Source organism: Tachypleus tridentatus, chromosome 13 (genome assembly GCF_004210375.1).
Source record: "Tachypleus tridentatus isolate NWPU-2018 chromosome 13, ASM421037v1, whole genome shotgun sequence".
Taxonomy (NCBI): Eukaryota; Metazoa; Arthropoda; class Merostomata; order Xiphosura; family Limulidae; genus Tachypleus; species Tachypleus tridentatus.
The window spans coordinates 92,334,469-92,355,619 of NC_134837.1; the positions used below are offsets into that span (position 1 = coordinate 92,334,469).

General features: G+C 30.4%; 1 protein-coding gene across 8 annotated transcripts in view; it reads right to left on the bottom strand.

The window, feature by feature from the left end:
* Positions 1–392: 392 nt before the first annotated feature.
* Positions 393–21,151, bottom strand: part of LOC143238623 (proton-coupled amino acid transporter 2-like) — a 56,131-nt gene continuing 35,372 nt past the window's right edge. For 7 of the 8 annotated variants that reach the window (XM_076479004.1, XM_076479005.1, XM_076479001.1 and 4 more), the window contains 6 exons: positions 20,821–20,905; positions 19,294–19,572; positions 17,155–17,330; positions 15,300–15,487; positions 10,884–11,012; positions 393–5,402 (listed from right to left, as the gene is read on the bottom strand). In XM_076479004.1, the coding sequence (XP_076335119.1) occupies positions 5,257–5,402; positions 10,884–11,012; positions 15,300–15,487; positions 17,155–17,330; positions 19,294–19,572; positions 20,821–20,905 (1,003 nt within the window). In that variant the 3' untranslated portion in view covers positions 393–5,256. Of the gene's footprint in view, positions 5,403–10,883; positions 11,013–14,019; positions 14,226–15,299; positions 15,488–17,154; positions 17,331–19,293; positions 19,573–20,820; positions 20,906–21,151 lie in introns of all 8 variants that reach the window. The other variant, XR_013020673.1, reaches the window with a different exon arrangement.

Consider the following 21,151-nt stretch of genomic DNA (forward strand, 5'->3'; position numbering starts at 1 on the left):
AAACCTCCATCAATCATCAAGCAACCCCATTGTGAAATAGCAGTCAGACATGGTGTCTTATGGTTTATATCTCCACTGTGAATATTACATGAACTGCTCCAGTCAAAGAATGATAATGTGATTCTACTGCATTCCAAACTGCTTGGCAAATAAGTCATGGAACACAGTATTTTCTAACATAACTCACTTAATGAGCCATGCCAAAAACAGAACCTGTAACTTTACCACTGTACTTCAGATATACTGAAAAACTGTCAGTTAATATAATGTTAAGATATATTGAGTTCTCTAAATAAAGAAAACTCAGTGTGCATGCATGCATTTACACATAAAGTAGTGTTTTAACTGAATTTGGGGGACAGTATTTTTGAAAAGTAATTCAAAGGATTGACTTTTTTTTCTCTTTAAACAAAGTTTTTATTTTTACCAGTCTAATCAATGGATGTATACAATAACTCTACCTTTTCATCTCACTGAACTTTTACATTTAATGCATGCAATATGTAACATTTGGAAGAATTGTAATTTCAACATTACTGATAAGATTTTATCTTTCTCGCACAAGGTTCTTAATGTTAAGTATCTTATAAAATAAGTTTGTAAAATAGCACAACTTTAACGAGCAAAAACGATCATTATATTTGAAAGACAGTACCTTCTCCAAACTTTATTTAATTACTTCTCAAATAATGTTATGTAAAGACAAATTTTTCTTTGAAGCAGACAAATATGTGATAAAAAAAATACTTTCAGTTCTGCAACAAACATAGATAAGAGAAACTTGACTTTAACACATACAGAAAAAGGGGTGATTAAAAAACATCACAAATGGATGTCAGTGTTGTACTGATCTTCATATTGCCAACTTGTTTTGTGCAGCTCATTATCAGTGGAGAATTTTTTGTTTGTGCTTCCTACAACACTCATTATAAAGAAATGATGAAAACAAAATTGTGCAATCATTAATTGTTTATGTAAATTTCATAGAGGACCACAGTAGTAATTAGTGCAATTAACTGCAATACTGATGAAATGTGTATTTTGTTTTGGTGTGACATAGTATGTTATAAACATTACATCTGATGAATTATCAAACCAACAGGCAATTTCATTTGTATATATAATTATATTAAATAATATGAAACTGGCAAGATTTATTTCAGAAGTAAATAAATTTAATTTCATAAATTTGACAAAACAAAATCACATTATTGTGAAAATTATACCACCAGTTATTAATATTTACATAACTAACTAATGTGACTAAGTGTTACTTTAAAACATTTCACAGTGATCTACAAACTCAATCTATTATGACCATACTTTTATTAAGAGCTGTGTTAAAAGTTAAGTGTAATGCATAGTAAAAGGTTAATATGCATGTTTACTCAGAGCAATCAGTCTTAAAATAAACAAAACAGAAGTGAAAATGCTTATTCAAGAAAATTTGTCAATTTGTAATCATATCTCTAATTCCTTAACATTTAAAGCATATTTAGAAACTTAATTTTTTTAAATGTAATTTAACAACTTTAAAACTTAACGAGTTAATTTTTCACCTAAATTTCACTTACGTTTACATGCCCATATTAGTAAATAAATGACACTCTTTTTAACCAAGTTCTTAAGATATATTCCACTTGCACAAATATACATATATTATCCTTAATAACAAATTATCATCATTACATACAGTTTAATAATCAATAGAATTCAAAACACATCACTCGGAAATAGATGTGAGGGTAAAGACACAGCAACAAACAAAAAATATTACTTAAAATTACAAAATAACTTTGATAACATAATATTTTTGCATTTGTGAAGATAATATAGTATCATTAAAAAGAGGTTCACAAAGGTTAAATATTCCATAAAGCTGATCTTTCTTTTACTTTTATGGATAAATGACATATTATTCTTGTTTTCTTGACAATGCTTGATAATTAAGTACCTTTAGAAAATTCACAGGATTTTCAAGTATCAATTATTATTCCAGATCACAGCACTTCTGGAAACTAAAGATGGTGCATTTACCAAAAGTTTAATTTTCTCAGCAATAGAAGTTATAGTTATAACTCAGATCATATACATTACAGAAGTGAGATATTTCTAAGCAGATATTTGAAAACACCAGATTTGGAGCTTGCATATCTAAACTGGCACTAAAAGAGATTTAACTACAAAAAATTTTGGAAGTCAGCATTCTAGCTCTGAGTAACTTTTGGATACTTTTCTGGAAAACAATCATACTCAAGAATAGATTATGTTTGATTATGTTTCTGTATAGGAATTAGCAATATTTCAAATAGGCATGATTAACATTTTGTTTAAAATATATATGGAGTTTTTCACATAATGTAGGTAAATTTCTGGAATGACAAACATCAGAAGAAAAAAAAAAAAGAGAGCAGAATGTACATATATTCCCAAACTTTACACTAAGGCTATAAAGATTTTAACAAACACATTGGTAGTGTTAATAAAGTAAACACTGTCACAATCATATTTTGCCTTATGAAAAGAATATACTGTAAATATATTGTTCAAGTTACATTATTTTATTCATTATAACCTTACTTTTTTACTCCAAATTTATAAGGATTGCACAAAAATTTCAAGTTTTTTAACCTCACCAACAGTTTGATTGCTTAATTCTGTGAGCTTGTTTCAATGGTTATCACTAAATGACTAAAATATACTGCAAAATTAGACAGAGAAATCTTTTTAAACTGTGTCATTGAAACAAATGTTCATAAAAACAAATAGATAATACAGTAAATTTCAACCTTATCAACATGCAAATTAAAACTATATTTCACTTCTTGATATGTATTTTCCTTATATATATTCATGTTTCTCTATTTATGATAAATCATCATAAGGTTTTCTGTTATTAACTATAAAATAAATAATAAAATACATTATTTTTTTTAACAGTGTGCACCACAGTTAAATGAAAAATATGACCTACATTATGGTATAGAATGGCACATATTAATGATTATAGGTGGATGTGAACTTATTCATATGACATCTAGTAATCACTGCATTTTTATACCTCACTTTCCAACATACATAAAAACAAGTAGAATTTATGTATAAATAAATCCATATAGTTAAAATGTTTTTACTGTAAAACACAAATGCAGTCAACCTACACTTCTATAAATTCAATCAGCATAAAAAAATGTTTTTTACAAATATTACTTGTAATTGTGATAACTAAATACTTTTATTATTTTCCTTCTTTAAAAGTTATGCAAATCTGTATTTGATCAAGTAGATATATAAAAAGTTATTCTGTCAATAAGTCTGACTCGTCATAAATAACTATTAATTTAATAATGTCTGTAAATTTTTTTTAAAAATATATTAATGTTTATGTTCTTACTACTTGTAATGATTTAAAAAATATGTATTTACAAAATATATTTAGAAAATCACAATGCCTTAAAAAAACCATTTAAGAGTAAATTATACGCTCTTAAAAACTTCAATAATTTAAGATCTGGAAATGTTTCACTGAACATAGCTTCTACTTTTTATTTTTGTCATGAGGTTTCTTCAGTCACTACTTATTGCATTACTTATCTTTGATTTGGCTTAGTATATAATATTATTGTAATATCAAATGGACATAGCTAACCTATTTTTTTTTTATTATTAGGAAAGCACATTACATTTAATTTACAAGGTTCAGCAAAGTGTGGGAATTGGTCTAAACAGGAAACAAAGGATGACAGTAGATATTGCTCAAGAATTGTAATGGTTACTGCTGTCTTTGTGAAGAAAGATGATGCTTTATGGTGATTTATAAATGGTGAAAGTGTGATGACTTTACAAGGTTGGAACAATGTGTTTGTTTTATGCATTAAATAGTATCAGGAAAAAGTGTGGAGAACAAAACACAATATTTGGAAACAATAAAGGACCAACTATTGGTTGTCCAATCCTCTGAGAACTAAACTATTAAATAAATAAACTGATAAACAAATCTTAAGTTCACCAATTATTATGCATGTACTTATCAAGCTTTCCCTTAAACTCACTTAAATGTACTGCCTCTACAACATCTGAAGATAACTCATTCCAAAAACTAACACCTGGTTAAAAAATAAAACTGTTTCAGCTGAAGATGGCTCCTACTCTGCCAAAATTTATATTTGTGTTTCCTATTCCTGTTATTCTCACTGTTAAGTATGAAAACAGATGACGTATCAACACTATCAATTCCATTTACAATCTTAAAACCTCAATCATATCCCCTCTAACTCTTCTTTCCTCAAAAGAAAAAATTTGACAAATTTCCACCTCTCCTTGCACAACAACCCCTTAATCCCAGACACCATGCTAGTAATTCTCCTCTAAAAACTTTTTAACAATTCAGTGCTCTTCATGAGGGTAATCATATGAGATCTAACCAGTTATCTATTCAATGAAATCTTAAACAGAAAATAGTAGCAACTGGCTTACTTATCCAGTCCTTAACTCGTGATATACAGAAACATATTAGAGGTAAAAGAAAAATAGTTTTGTAAGAGTAAAATATGGATTCATATGAAATTTTATTGCTTTTCACAGAGAGAGAGTACAGCAATTTTTTGCAGGGATGTAAAGAAATTATATTCATTGAAGATTTCAGACTAGAAAACAACATGGTAATTAATAAACTTCAGATTTTGTATAAAGAGTTGTTATTTCACTTGGACACCATACCAAATCCAGTTAGTTATGTATTATATTGGGATGGGTGGCATTAGCATAAGTAGTATAAGCAATCTCAATTCAAGGAAACTTGGAATACCTCGAAATTTTAATAGTCCTTTGAAGTTGAAAATTTCTCAGATTGAGATTACGAAATGCATTGCAACAAAAAAGAACACATATAAGTAACAGTGTTCTTTAATGTTTAATTATGCAAATTATAGTAAAATATATTTAGGGTGTGATGATTGTATTATCAGTTGATTGGGATTTAAGAATATTGTTAGCAAAAAAAAGTTAATGTTATGTACATTACTCACATTTGAGAATATACAAAAATAACATTCTGAATATACTTAACTCTGATAACATTTTCATACTTTGCATTAAACAGGTAAATCTTTTGGCTTTTGAAAATTATTTTCATTAAAATAAAATATGCATCATTATAAAAGTAACTCGTAGGAAACCTAGTAATCTAATTTTTTGACTCAATACAGTTCATCATTTTTGTCAATTTTTGTACACAAATACAGATATGTAATTATATTAACATGAATTAGTGTGATTTGAAGGACTCTGAAAAGCAACTCTGATTGAATCGATGCTTACATAAGTTCCCGTCACAAAGCCAGCCAAGCCAAACAGAGTAATCAAACAATTTTTAATGATGATTATAATCCATCTCATCTTACCTATAAGATATGGAAAAAACAAAGAAGGAATGTTAATAAAAGTAAATGTCATAACTCAGAGAAAAAATTTCATGTTAATAACAAATGGCCAGAAACTATAGACAAAAAAACCTATGTCAAACCTATGAGAAAAGTTTTATATGTAAGCTAAGCTGTTACCCTGTAATGAAGAAGGTGTTTTACTTTATAAGATGTACACAATAAAGTAAAAACCACATACTATGCCTCTCACACAGTATCCTGCTTTCAAAACTTGTCATAAGTTCACTCAGAAATTTACTATTGTATTATTAGTAACCAAAGGCTTTGAGCTAGTAGACCATCCATACATGTTGGCATCATTTTCTTTATATCTCACTGCTGATGTAACGTATGATAAGATATGGAAGTTATTTTAAACACTTCCAGACTTAATTAGAAATCCAGGTAAATGGCATCAGTTTTGAAACTAACTTAAATGTGTGGAAATATTTCTTATTCAAGTTGGATAACTGAATTAAAAAAAAAAAAAACTCGTATTTTTATTACATTAAATTAGGGTTATGTTTTAAAACATGTATCCCTAGTACCATTAGCTCTTTGCCCAGACTTCCATGGTCCTCTGATTGATCAATAATTTATTATCCATGTTGTTCCTTGTTTTCATCCATTCACATGACAATGGTCAACATACTCTTTGACCTAGATCTGTTTATTTCCACTACAGTCTCATTGCTACAAATACACAGACGGTTTCTGTTGGAAAAAATAGGTTTGAGAATGCAAAACATGTTCCTTCACAAGTTGATTCAGGTTAACTGTTGTCAAATCTTACTTTTGACCATTAGAAACCACCCGTTTCTTTTACCTTTTCTTATGGATCTTCTGCCAGTTACAAGTTTAGTACAAGGATTAGTATAGCTTACAAAGATTCATAACAGGTGTTACTTTTTATCTTCCCAAACCATACTCACAGCCTATATAGCATAAGAAAGGGAAATCACACACAACATATCACCAATTAGAGGAAGAGAACCTAATGGAACATCACTTAATTGAATATCATTCTTTTCATGCAGGGTATATTATTTATTCAATGAGGTTGGTAAAGGAAAAGGTATTATCAAAAGAACCTCCTACATGGTGCTAAAGTATTGCATAAGTGGATGGAATGTAAGAGTATTCAACTGGCCATTATACCTGTTGACTGAGTATGGGTGTTGCTAGGGCAGTAAGTTGTATACAACATGTGAAAGATAATTCTCTGAAATATTTATTAGATAAGTAGGTAAAAAAAGAAATATCCTAGGCCTGCTTCCAAGATGAACACAAGATCTATGTAGCTTGCTTAACTGCCAGGAAAGTTTGGTTCATAGTGTAATAGGGTGATCTTTATTACACTTTTAGATAACATCCAAGTTCTACTTTTAATCAAGGGTGCATTCATTTGGCCTCATACCAGTGGAATTACATGGATCCAAAGGGAGATTTTCTACTTTGAACTCCCCAGTGATTTGGAAATTGAAAAGCAAGAGTTCTTTCTTTGTTTAAACAAAAGAAAATGAAATGGAGGAATATGCACAGGGGAAAACACCAGAAGCATGCTGGGGCCAAAAAGGAAGAATCACATCTGAATAAGATCCCACTATGATAGACTGCACAATGATTTACTCCAAAAAAGATAAAAGACACTAGCCAAGTGTGAAGGCAGGATTACAACTGTTGCTTTCCTGTTTGTTTTGATACTTAAGTATGGTGTGGAAGGGAAAGGATGGAGATGTATTGCCAAGGTAGAGTTACAGAAAGGTCAAACCAGTTGAATAATAGTCACAGCATGTTCTGGGTGAGGTAATATTGACTGTATATAGAATGAGTAAGGTGACTGTTGGACCAGTATATATATAAGAGAAAAAATTATTAACTCACTTTCTAAAGGTCTCTTTGAAAAGTGGTGAATAACAACTAAATTGATGTATATATCAGAGGTTTATGAAATCACAACCTGAAGTAAGTAATGTCACACAAATGTGACAGGGTCCATCCACATTCCTATCTGCAAACTCTCATCCATAGTATGTTAACAGTCAAAGGAACATGAAGAAATGAGATGATGTGATTGATGGTAGAAGACATAAAAATGTTATTCTACCCTGGAGTTGTCTGTCCGAATGGATAAAATGACTGTACAGACAAGCGGCAAACATTTCAAGAACATGCATACTGAGAGATTACTCCATTGAAGATCAAACTGTGTGGAGAGACGGGTAGCCACTTGTGTACAAGGGAGTATTGTAAATTTTATTCCCACTTACATTCATGTAGTCTACTTTTCATGGTGTTGATCTGATAGAAACTGAATAACATTTTACCAGTTGTATGAACAAAACTGAGTGAAAAACTCTGCAATATGTTATCTTAAGGTTGTTGATTCCAGAACTGAAGTTGATGACAACTTGCTGCATTCTGTAAGAAAAACAACCTCCTAGACATGGTTATAATATGATCTCTATTCATACCTAATTTATCTGTGTTCACCAGAAGAAAGGAAATGTTGACTGACTCAAAGGGTAATTTCACCCACAACTTCTGATGAACCACAAAATCTACCAGTTTTCTTGCAACTACTGTATTAACCAGGAAATCTTATCCTTATATTCCAGTAGATACATACCAAAACACAATCAGTTCTAAGAGAGCTAAACTCATTACCACATTTCACGGTGTGAGTTGTTTGTTGCATGTTGCACTCTCCAAGGGTGTGGCCAGATCCAACTTAAAATCCTTTATCTTCTATGAGCTGTAACAACAACAATCATCACACATTGTTGATTCTCCTTCACATGCTGCATTGATATGAGCAGTTCATCAAAAAGTGAACTAACATTTCAAATGCAAAAAAAATGCTTCACTCTCATCTTCCAGGTTGATGTCCTGGCAGAAACATTAGTGGCATGGGAAGACATAGCGAACTCCATAATAGAATATCCTGTTGTCACATCACAAAAAAACATTCCCTCCCATTCCTCCATGTGGTTTATTTAGGTAAAACAGTATTATCTTTAGAAAAAATGATACTCCACACAACAACAGGTTTAATAAGATATTTACCATGTAATAATGCAAACTTCTCTAAAATCTAAGTTGTGAGAAGGAATGAAGTAGACGTGATACAAAGCAAATCAGAAAATGAACAACCTTTATTATAAGTATGCTTAACATAATGTATAAATCTGCTTATAAATGGAAAGCAGTGTCACTTTTACTGAATTCTCTATTTAAACTTTCTTTATGATCATGTTCTAGGTTGACTATATCCTATGTTCCTTATTTTAATAACCCAGAGCAACTAGTGCTAATCATATAACTGGCTGTTCTCAGTTCAAGAGAAATGAAGCTGTAACCTCAAGAACTATCAATGAATGGCATTGTTATCATCATTGATTACAGAAGCAATACCCATGGATAGAACAAGTATATTCTTCTTCAAAATAATAAAAAAACAAAGGCAGCTATAGTGAATTGAACTGAGGAGTATTCTTAATCATATGTTATGTGAAACCTGTGCATATACAAAAATACAGAATAAATAATATTGTAACACAGAAATATACAAATGAATGATATATTCATATTCCAGTTCCTAGACTACTAAATTTGTACCTTGCAATTTCAAGTCATGAATCTCTTATGTTTAACTTCTTTGAAAATTTCATTATTCATATTTAAGTTCTGGGGATAAGCTACACAAATTTTAAAGTGAAATAAGGTGTATTAATTGAAGTAATTAGCATAAAAACCAGAGTTGTCAGCCAATGAAGATTATGAACAAAATTTAACAATGATAAGGAAGCATTATGTCACAAGAATTCAAACAATACCCCAAAACACAACAACACAGGCCTAACAGTAAATACATTATCACTGCTCAAAGCAAGGGTAAACACAGATGAAATATATGGTGCTGTTTACCAAAACTAACAATATTTTAATAATCTACAAATAACAGATTTCCTTAAAAATCTCTGAATGAAGTTTATTACATAAGAGAATCCTAAACACATTAATGGTAAATTTTGGAATTGAGTTTTTATTTTGGTATGGTCTCAATTACATAAAAGAACCCCAAAAGTTATAAAAGACAATTTCAAAATTTATAGAGCTGATGATTTGACATGGTCTTGATTTAAAAACAAAAATATTCTCATAAAGGCATTGTTTTTCTCTTACATCAGCAACATATATTACTATGAAATACTTGAGAATATTCATAAATATACATACATATATATTTCATTTTAATAACTCTTTCTAATATGTATAACTGTGTCGATCAACCACATTTGTTGGATCAAAATGTCTGTTTTCTTTCTAACTGTCACAGAGTAATATATGTAAAGATTAAAATGATCTCAGGCAGGTTTAAGAGGAAACTTAATGTAACAGAGTATGTAAATAAAATACAAGTAACAGAAAGTGAAACAAATCACATAAATTCCAAAAGAAAAACTTACAGTAAACAAAACAGACTTTCTTATGTGTAAAAGGCTAATAGCGAAAGCTGGTAAGTGTATGATTATTGTCATTGCAAAAAATCACATACACTTGAAGAGAAGCTAAAATATGAACAAAGAACTAAATCTGCAACAGCAAGAACAAATTAAACATAGCTAATTATTATTTTAAATTTCATTCATTCTAAAACTATACTGAATAATACTTTATAGCAAAATATTATTTAGGAGTTTTCTAACAAATTTTCAGGTATTCACAATAAATGCATTTTCTTTATGATATACTGTATTTGTAAATCTGTCATTTCAGGCTGACCAAGAACATCACCACTTTGGTGTATATAATGTTTGTATATTTATACTTCTCTCTCTCTCTCCCCACACACACACACACACACACACATCATCTATCATTTACATAGCCTTTCTTTCAATACTTACAAAAATCACAGAGATACTACTCTTAAGGTGTTTTATGAACAGTTCTGTTGGAACTGTAAAATTGAACAACTCTCATAGCTTGGTTTAATAGATTATACACAACACAAATGAAAATATAGTACCATAAATCTTATTTTACAGTTGAAAATATGAGTGAATAAAAGAGCACAATTAGTGTAAAGCAGTTAAACTAGTGTAGGTTGAAAAATGTCTATAGTGTATCAGTAAATCAAAAATTTGTTAACAAATAAGATACATATATCCAACACACAAGAAACCTACCATCTGTAAAGCAGAAAACTTAAAATAAACACTATTTTATAATAGCTTGTTTTAGAGACTTGAAAGATTAAGTGAGATGCTACTAACAGGTTTGACTGCAACAAATAAAATATATACATACTCATAGATGTACATATATCCAACACAGAAAAAACTTTCCATCTGTGAAGTAGAAAAATTAAACACTATTTTATAACTTATTTTAGAGACTTGAATGATTATGTGAGACACAATAAGTGCAACTGCAATGAATAAAATATATACATACTCATTGTTGAATCCATGTATACTATAATTTCTAACATTGGTGGAATAACTAGTGCTAGGCTGCTGCTGGCAAGGGCTCCAACCAAGGAAATAAAAAGATCCAGTTTGGGGATTGCTGCTGCCAAGACAACTATTTTTAAGAATAATAATTGTTTTATCAAATTTTTATGAAACTGAAAAATTAACACTATTTTAAAATACATTTAAACTTTCTAATGTACGTTACTTTAAGTTTTATGTTATTTGATCATTCCATATGTAATATTCACATTCAGATTATCTGTTTGATTATACAGGTAAATAACTAAAATAACCACATGTTTATACCTATTTAAACCAAATGTTTGAGATTCAATATTCTCTTATGAATTCAAAGTTTAAATTTAATAACTCATAAAAATTGAATTCACAATTCTTCATGTTGTCTTGAACAATTATGAAAAAATTGAGCATAAAGTAGAAAAATATGATTATAAAAATGGTAAGCAATTTAGTAATAATTTAACTAATATTTAACTTATGCTTCAAAATTATTATTCTAACTATGTTTCATCATTGAAATGGTCAACAATGGTCAATTGTTTTCTGCTATATTTCTATCAAAAGTGCTTTTACACTATCACAAAACTGTATTTCTTGGGAGAGTTTTGTTAAAAACTAAGACATCTTTTATTTCCAAACTACTTTAGAGAACAAGCAGAAAGTACAACAATGTAATAAGATAGAGCATTAAATAAGTAAAACAATAATAAAAACAGTAGTTTAATTTTTGTATTGTTGTAAAACTGTTTTCTCATTCTTTTAAATTATGTGATGAAATATTTACAAGTCCAGTACATGTAATGATAAGAAATTAGTTTATTTCTTCCATAACACTTGTAAACAGTTGTAACTTTTACTGTGTAAGTAAGTTTACAAATAATGTTCAAACAGAAACATCATTATACACTGTTGGCCAAAATCTTAAGACCAATGAACAAAAAGAACAAATATGCATTCTGCATTGTTAGACTAAACCACTTATTTAAGTAGAGCTTCGAAAGATGAAAATAAGAAAAGGTAAAATAAAAATAAACTTTTTTAGCATTTAATAGGGAAAATGTGAACACTATGAAATTAGCCTAAATACTAGCTGGTCAAAAGTTGAAGACCATACTGAAACAAAGCATTAATCGGTAAACAAGTAACAAAATTTAGTCATTTGTGTTCAAGCATTAGCGTTGTCAACATCTCCCACTGACATCTCCTGTGTTACATTGGGTAAAAACATGGCAAAGGCTAAAAAGTTGACAGAGTTTTAACATGAGAGAATTGTCGAGCTGCAAAAGCAAGGTCTCTCTGAACATGCCATCACTGGTGAGATTGGGTGTAGTAAAACTGCTCTTGCAAATTTGACAGAAGGATTCGACACCAGCCAATCAATAAACCAGATTAAAACCCTTATGAACGTAGAATGCAGCTCAAGAACAATAAGATGGCATCTACGAGAGAAAGACTTTAAAAACCATAAACGTCTTCAAAGGCTACTTCTCCTTCCACACCAGAAACAGCTCAGTTAAACTTTGCTGAGAAGCACCAAACATGGGACATAGAAAAGTGGACGAAGATTTTGTTCTCTGTTGAAAAAAAAATTAACCTGGATGGTCCAGATGGTTTCCAACGTTACTGGCATGATAAGGATATCCCACCATAGACATATTCTACACGACAAAGTGGAGGAGGTTCCATGATGATCTTGGGGTGCTAACTCCTTCCATGGAACAGTGGAGCTTCAGGTTATAGAGGAGCATCAAACAGCAGCTGGCTACATTGGCATGTTGGAGAGAGCATCCTTATTGACTGAAGGCCCTCACTTGTGTGGAAATGACTGGATCTTTCAGCAGGACAACACTGCAATCCACAATGCCTGCAGGACAAAGGACTTTTTAATGGCAAATTATGTGATTCTTTTGGACCATCCAGTGTGTTTGCCCGAACTGAACCCCACTGAAAATGTTTGGGGGTGAATGAAAATGGATGTCTATAGAAATGGACATCAATTCCAAACAATGCATGATCTTCGTGAAGCCACCTTCACCACTTGGAATAACATTCCAGCCAGCCTTCTGCAAACGCCTATATTGACCATGCTACTCACTACTGAGACGTCTTGTTGGGCATTTCCTATCCTGTTTCGGACTTCTTTTTGGTATGGTCTTAAACTTTTGACCAGCTAGTATTTAGGCTAATTTCATAGTGTTCACATTTTCCCTGTTAAATGCTAAAAACGTTTTTTATTTTTATTTTCCCTTTTCTTATTTTCATCTTTCAAAGCTCTACTAAAATAAATGGTTGAATCTAACAACGGAAAATCCATATTTCTTCTTTACATTTATTGGCCTTAAGATTTTGGCCAGCAGTGTATATCAAATGCCAAATTAGCTTTTATTTACTCTTGTATCTTTCTTGGTATTTATAGTCAGGATTTTGCCAACATTTATTTTTGAATAAAGTTCCTTTTACTATTTATGAGTGTTGTCCTAAAATAATAATCCACTTCTCCATGATAGTTTAGTTTAAAACTAAGATTTTGGTCAGCAGTGTATCTAATCCTTGTCCCTTTAAAAAGCCTCTTGATCATCATGTCAGAGTAGATGAAGTAGTCTGAACTGACTTGGTGAAAAGAACAAAAAGAGCCTGTCCAAAAAACTCATTAAAAGAATGATAAAGAACCTCAGGAATAAAATAAACACAAGAATTAACATTGGAGAGTGGTAAGAAAGAGACAAAAGTGTAAAAATTAGGCACTAGAAAGGAAAACAGGAGTTAAGAGGTTTACCATCAGGCAGATAAAAGAGATTTCAATGAATGGAAATGAATGAACAGAAATGAAGAATGACTCTAAGCCAGGACAAAAGAGTCAATTAAATAAAAAGGACAAGACATGTTAGTACAGGTGTGCAGTTGTTCAAGAAAAAAGTATGCATGGATCCTAGTATGGAGTAAATATGGGAAGTAATCTTCAGTATGGGGGTTTGGTGTGGTTAAGAACTGGGTAAAAAAGGGAAGCTATATAATCTTGAGTACGAGTTTGATGTGGTAAAGCACAGGAGGAATTCATTGAAAGACATGGGGGAATGGGAAATAAAATAACATACCTACAAAATTGTCTCACATAAAGCTGTGTCTAGAACTATTCTTGATGGATGAAATAGCCACTCAAAACCATCAACATCCTGGTCATGCTCAAACTGGGGAGAGGTAACATCAACAAGTTGAATGGTAGGAGTAAACTCACTGTACATGGAGTCCACAGCCCATTCAACAATGGCTGTCATGCCTTCCAAAGGCAAGTTTTCAGTAGCTACATGTCCCATGTTAATTACATCATCACCATTACAAATTATTATCACTTGAGAATTCACAATGACAAGTACCAAAATATTTTTTTTCTATGTGAAATTAAAAAAAAACCACAATAGTTATATGAAACATGAACACTAAACCACTTACACTTCAACAAAAACTGACAGTCAAAGTATTACAAAGTACAATAGTGAGATATCCTTTTGGATATTTAAGACCTGTATCACTTCAAGTTCTCAAACTTTGAACTACAATCCTGAATTTCCTTTTGAAAAGCCAAAATTCAAATAATTGTGCAGACAGTTATTACTGTAATTGTACTGTTGTTTGAAGATACTAATTAATCTGTTTTCAGTTACAGTGATTACATATCTGTACTGGACTTAAGAACTGTGAAAATTTAAAATAAATTTTTTTTATAAGGACTATCTTCCTAATATGTACAGGTTAACAGTTTAACCAGAATAAGTGTTTATATGTATAAATATACTTTTCATATTTATATATACTAAGAACTCTATTATTACTACTACTTTTTATTAAGCAAAATTATATATACAATGTCATATAGTCAAGAAAATGTTTCAATAATACAACGTCATTCTATTTCTTTAGAAGTGCTATATCAATGTATTAGCAAGAATAACCCCAAGAATGAAAGTATGGTAAACATATTTATTATGATATAATAGAGTCATTATAAAAACAGAAACATAAAAGATAAGAAATACTGTTCACATGAGACATGACTAAAGTGTTCCTGAGAGCTTGGTGCAAATAAATTTTAGTAAATGTCGTATATTGTTGTAGTTTAATAATCTAATAGCTGCACCTATGACTGATCACTACAAAATGCTTTTTCTCAAATATTAAATATTTATTCTGATTCATTTCTAAGAACAATACACACACTCACACCTTTTACACATTACTTTATTGATATAAAGCTTTAATTAAATGGTGCCACTTGAAGATGACAAGGTACATGAATTTGTATGTTTGGTACCAAAAGGAAAGTACTTAAGTATATATACATACATACATACACAGACGTAAGAAGAAAAAATCTTACATGTTATGGTTACAAGAGCAGCTCTCAAAGCGTACTCTAGTATTTTTTCTTGTGTTGATGACAACCTCTTGGATAGTTCCCCCTTTTTCTGAATATAAGGCCAAATAAATTGCACAGGTACATAGAACTGCAGTGCATAAGAAAGGAAGATGGCAGTTGAAAACATTATACGCACTACATCGTACAACCTATGAAAAATATCAAAACCAATTAACAGTAAGTAACCGAAACCAAGAGCACATTATAAACTTATTAACATGTATCTAATTTGTATGGAACAAACCTTGTATCAATATGTGTGTTGTGTGTATACAAATAAGTGCAGACTTGTGAGGAGCTTATGAGAAAAGGAGTCTTACTTTCTTTACCCACATCATAAATTACTAAATTAATAAAAGATCAAAAAGAAAATGGGACAGTGCACTTATAATTCATATTACATCAACAGATACCTGAAAACTATTAAAATATATGTAACCTTAAATAAACAACACCTGAAAATAGAAAACAAGACATTTATTGGCCATGTGTCACAAACCAAATGTCACAAAAAGTTTAAACTATGATTTAAAAATGTTTAATTTTGTTTTTCTATGTATAGGAAATAATATTTAGAAAATAAAAGTCATATCTCACAGGAAACAAGGCATGAATAAAGTAGCATCATAATTCAAATCCAGCTAAAACTAACCAAATAATGCACTGTAATGTAAAGATCCTGCTGTACATAATATGAAGAACTGATGTATTTCTTTGTGGCAATATGCAGTAGTGGATACAGAAAGTCTTTTGGTTGTCCCGAACATAAATCAGTTTTTCATTTCAAACAACAAACATCATTTGGAAGCATTAACTTCTTGAATAAGATCAGTACACATAAGGTTAAACTGATACATAAACTATATTTATTTAACTATTTAATGAATATTTATTATTATTTAATGCACCTTGTATAACATCTGTTATTCAATCAATTTTTTGTAAAAGTCTATTTCACTTAGAACTCATTCAACTATATTTTTCAAGTACTACTATTTTAGTATTTAAGTATAATTATGAAAAAAAAATCACATTCCAACTTATTTCTAGGAAGTGTTTTCAAATTTAATTCAATATATTTTTGAGTGAAATTTTAAGGTCTGTTACAATTTTTCTCAGAGAAAGGCAAATTCATGAAAAATACACATGATCCTGGTCAAAATAACTGATTGACATGATCACCATATATTTTCTTATGATGGAATGTACCTTACATACTAAAACAAATACGTTAATTCTACACAAAATGTCTTGTCAGTTTGGATGGTATACAACTGTCAAATAGATACTAGTATACTCTAAAACAACTTACTGACAACATAGATGAAAGAATAGTACACATCACAGTATTCAAGGGTATGAGATGGTCTGAAAATTGTCACAGTACTGTTTTTGTAGACTGATATACCCTGATAAAAAAAAAATCTATATAAGGGCACAGAGAGTGGTCTAGGGAAATGTGGGACCATTGGTGTGATAACAGTATAAAAAGTGTTAAACTTCATTATTTACATGATGTGTAGCATATATAATAAAATGCCATTATAGTTTGTTTTTTTCAAATTCATTTACAAAACTACTCCTTTACTTCTGTACATGAGTTTGAATCATTCAGTTAAGAAGCTGAGCATGCAAGACAGGCCATTACATGTTCAAAGTATAGCCATATAATAATTTTGTTACTACAATGTAAACAAGTTTGTGAACATAAAATTAGCTGATATTTAAAAACTGCAGAATATTTAAATATAGGTTACTTTTCATTATTCCAAACATACCTATCTCAAGTTAAGTTCAATAAAATTTTAATACTTACGGTTCTACAGGAAGAGACAGTGTTATACTTCCTTCAACAGAACTGCCAAATTTCAAGAAACCAAAGAATCCCATAGCAGTATAAATACATGCAACAATAACCATCCCAGTGTTTAAGACTCCTGTCCAACCTCCAAATGCTTTAGGTGTTCTCATTTCATTTTCTATTGGAAGGACCTATAGTATAAACCATCTATAAAAATTTTATACACTGCATACCCAGCAAAACAGCAGAAAACAAACTAGGCTGCTTAGTTAATCAAATAAAGCTGCTTTAAAGACACTTCAGAAAACAATCATGTTATGCAAAATAAAATATGATACACAGTTATTACAAATTTCCAAAATAGATTATTTATAAAGTTTCCCCTGCCTTAGTATTGATACTTCACCATTCATCTCCCTCTATTTGAAGTGTTGTAAATCAAGGTAAGGCAATACTGCTTTTAATTCAGCAACAACAATGGACATGTTATGTCCAACTAAAGCAAGCTACCATCACTCAATCTGTAAATTTTTTCTCTAATATTTTAACACTTGTAAAAATTTATAAAAATCCTATCTGTCATCTGACATATCCAATGACCCTGAATATGGAATGTAAAGTTGCAGAATTATTGAACAGAATGCCTAACAGTCACCAATAAGAAGCTAATAATGTCACTAACAGTCACAGAAAAAATTCCTAACCATATATGTGTATTTATTTTTTGTACTTAGACTGTACCATAAAAATCACATTTTCACTTACACTTGTGAACAAATAATGCAAAAACAAGGTACCCGAATTTGACCAGAAACACTTCTGCATGTTAACACAACTGTAGGAAACTTGCTAGTGGTTTCCAGTTCTTGTATTGTACAAAGTCTAAATTATATCCTGCATAAAAGATCTAGGGAGTACAAAGGTACACTCCTGCACCAGTTATTAAGTATGTGAAAATTTTCTTCAGTTATTGAATGATTATAATGACACATACAAATGGTGAACTATCTTCCATACAAGTAGTAGTTGTAATGTTTGACAAATAATAGAACTTCAAGCAGATCTTTGTTTGTTGCAGTTTTGAAATCAGAAGCCATTACAATACAACTATATTATACATGATTAAAAGTTTTAGCCTGTCCTGTAAGTAGAATAGTACCACTGTAATCCCACTACTACTGGCATTAGTATAAAAAATAAACTAACTTTCCAGTCTCAGACATGCTAACAAGAGAGCCTCAATTAAAGAATGCAATATTGGCCTCTTTTTGGTGCTCACCTAAAATGGGTTTCAACAGTATGTTAATGATATGACATTATTTTAATTTAAAAACCATTAAAAACATTACTTACAAGGACATCCTCACTAACTGCAACTGCATGCCACGTTATGTATTCTTTTGTATATAATACAACTCATTCATAAAAGCAACCATACTGTCAGTGTTTTCTCTCTCTCTCTAGAGCTTTGAAATGTCCAGTAAATACCTTAGTTTTCCAAATGCCCAATGTAAAAAGACTTTAAACGAGTACAAATTGGTCATGTGGTCTGTAATGTAGACTGACCCTGTGTTGATAGAGTTAATAACTTTGTCCCTAGAGAAGATCAAATAACACTGACACAATATAATAGTAAAACTTTTAAATATTAACATACTTTCAACACTGAAGTATTGTCTAGTTTCCTACTTAAGAGCAAAATGTCAAATTTAAATCTAGAATTACACATGTATAACATATTGACAAATTTCTATGTCTTTTTGTATGTACAAAATTCAAATATATTTTATAACATTTAGCTTTAATATGTACGTATGTTTATTCCTCAAGAAGAGAATTGTGTGTTTTTTTCGCATAGCAAAGCCACAAAGGGCTATCTGCTCAACCCACCGAGGTGAATCGAACCCCTGATTGTAGCGTTGTAAATCCGGAGACATACCGCTGTACTAGCGGGGGGCAAAGAAGAGAATACAAAAGTTAATTAACTGCTACACTCACTTAACATATATGCCAGTATATACCGAGTGACATTTACTTGGATTATATATTTATATGTTATTTGAAAACTTAATGAAGATAAACCATTTAATAAATATCTACAAATTCAGTAATTAGTTTTAATTATTATTGATTTACAGAAAATAATACACTTACAATGCCTATACCTTCAAATGCATACATAGCAGTTCCAAAGTATAGTGGAAGTGTTGCGATTGGCATTGACAATGGCCTTGATGAAGTAGAAGGTAACTGATGAAACAGGTTGTAAAATATAATGCAGATACCCAAACTTTGCAAAATATTAGCAATTGTGGAAACCACTGCTAGAGTTCTCAGACTTTTGATGAAATTGAAGAAAACCATAAATGGCAAAATGATGGTAAGATACCCATAAATACCAATGGGATCTCTGTCAGCCCAGCCACAGACTAACTACATAAAACAAGAAACATTTGTGCATTTAATATTGTACAATGGCTATTCAAGATGCCTTTCTGTATGTTGGGGGTTCAAATATAATATTTCACATCTAATTAAGTTTTTTCAACATTTAAATTAGTTGTTTTACTCACCAGATACACATGTTTGTTTAAGTTCAGGAAAAGTTAGAAAATATATTCAAAAGTATAAAAACTCATCATGATTTGTCTCATGTATGTGTTAAAAATTATTACCATATGTTAAATATTCTACTTTTTAGATATCAATTTGTTAAAGTGTTAAAAGCCACTAATAAACAGTAATTTCTTTTTTAAGATTTCTATTTTCATTTATTAGATAAACAAACAAGTATTCAGTGTATAATGGATAGGTTAGCAAACTAAGATGATGTTACATCACAGTAAGACCAATGATGAGTTTCATTACTTCTTAACTGGCCCTATAGGTGTTTCCAGTAAACAAATTACAACAGTATTTCAACTGCACATTCTGCATGTTGCACAACACTGTCTGAATTGATCATTTCAGCTGGATTTAAAACTAACAAAGCCTCTTTCAAAATGCAATTTACCTCAGTTTTTTAGGAGTCAAAGGTTTTGATGTTTAATACTTACTGGTAAAGCAGGCCCTGTAGTTCAGAAAAACAGGTGATAATACATTACAGTAAAGCAATTTTTTATCACCTCCTTCTTTACTAATCTTGTATAGTTTTCCAGTAAGAGCAGTATTTACAGAATTTCATCCACATATAAGATTAATACAAAGTAGTGTTTTGGTTGAGGAATTGTTTCGTGTAAGCCCAGCCAACCTGGTGAGCTGGTATCACATGAGAAAGCAATTTTGTAAAGTGTGCAGATGAAATTATCTCATAACATCTTACTATAAACCTATACAATACAAAAATTGATCATACAATTTATTAGTCTTATTGCAATGTGACATGACATCATATAAACTACAGATATAAAAAATTAGATTCAATTTACCTCTCATAGTCTATTCAGTTCATATATACATAATGTTATTATGCATAGAATATTAATTTATTAATAATTTTATGGTTTCAAAAATATGTTTAATTGGTCTATAAACTGTATACACCTTAAATGAAACTAAATTTAGCAAAAAACTTGAATAATTTCATACTTCTCGCACATAAAACACAGTATAACTAGCCCTTATATCGTGCCTATCAGAAAAATATAAACAAAAAATTTATAGTTTGTTTTTTCTACTAACCTTTTGAATATTAGTTGCTACAAAGAGGAAGTAAACACAACAAAATCCAAATTGAGTCAATAACAGAAACACATTTATTGTTTTTCTGAAAAATGGATAAAAAAAGAAGTCTAAAACAATCTTAAAATGCATAAATATCTGTTCATCAACAATGAAAATGAAAATATAGTAATCTAATGTTTACCCTCTTACTCAGTGGCAGAAATAGAGGGGCACATTTTTATCCCCTTTCCTATTAATTACACGTAAAAATTAAAAAGTATGTAAAAATACATTATGTAAGACTTTGTTTCTTTAGAATTAACTTTTTTTTTGCTAGTGTGTAGCTTCC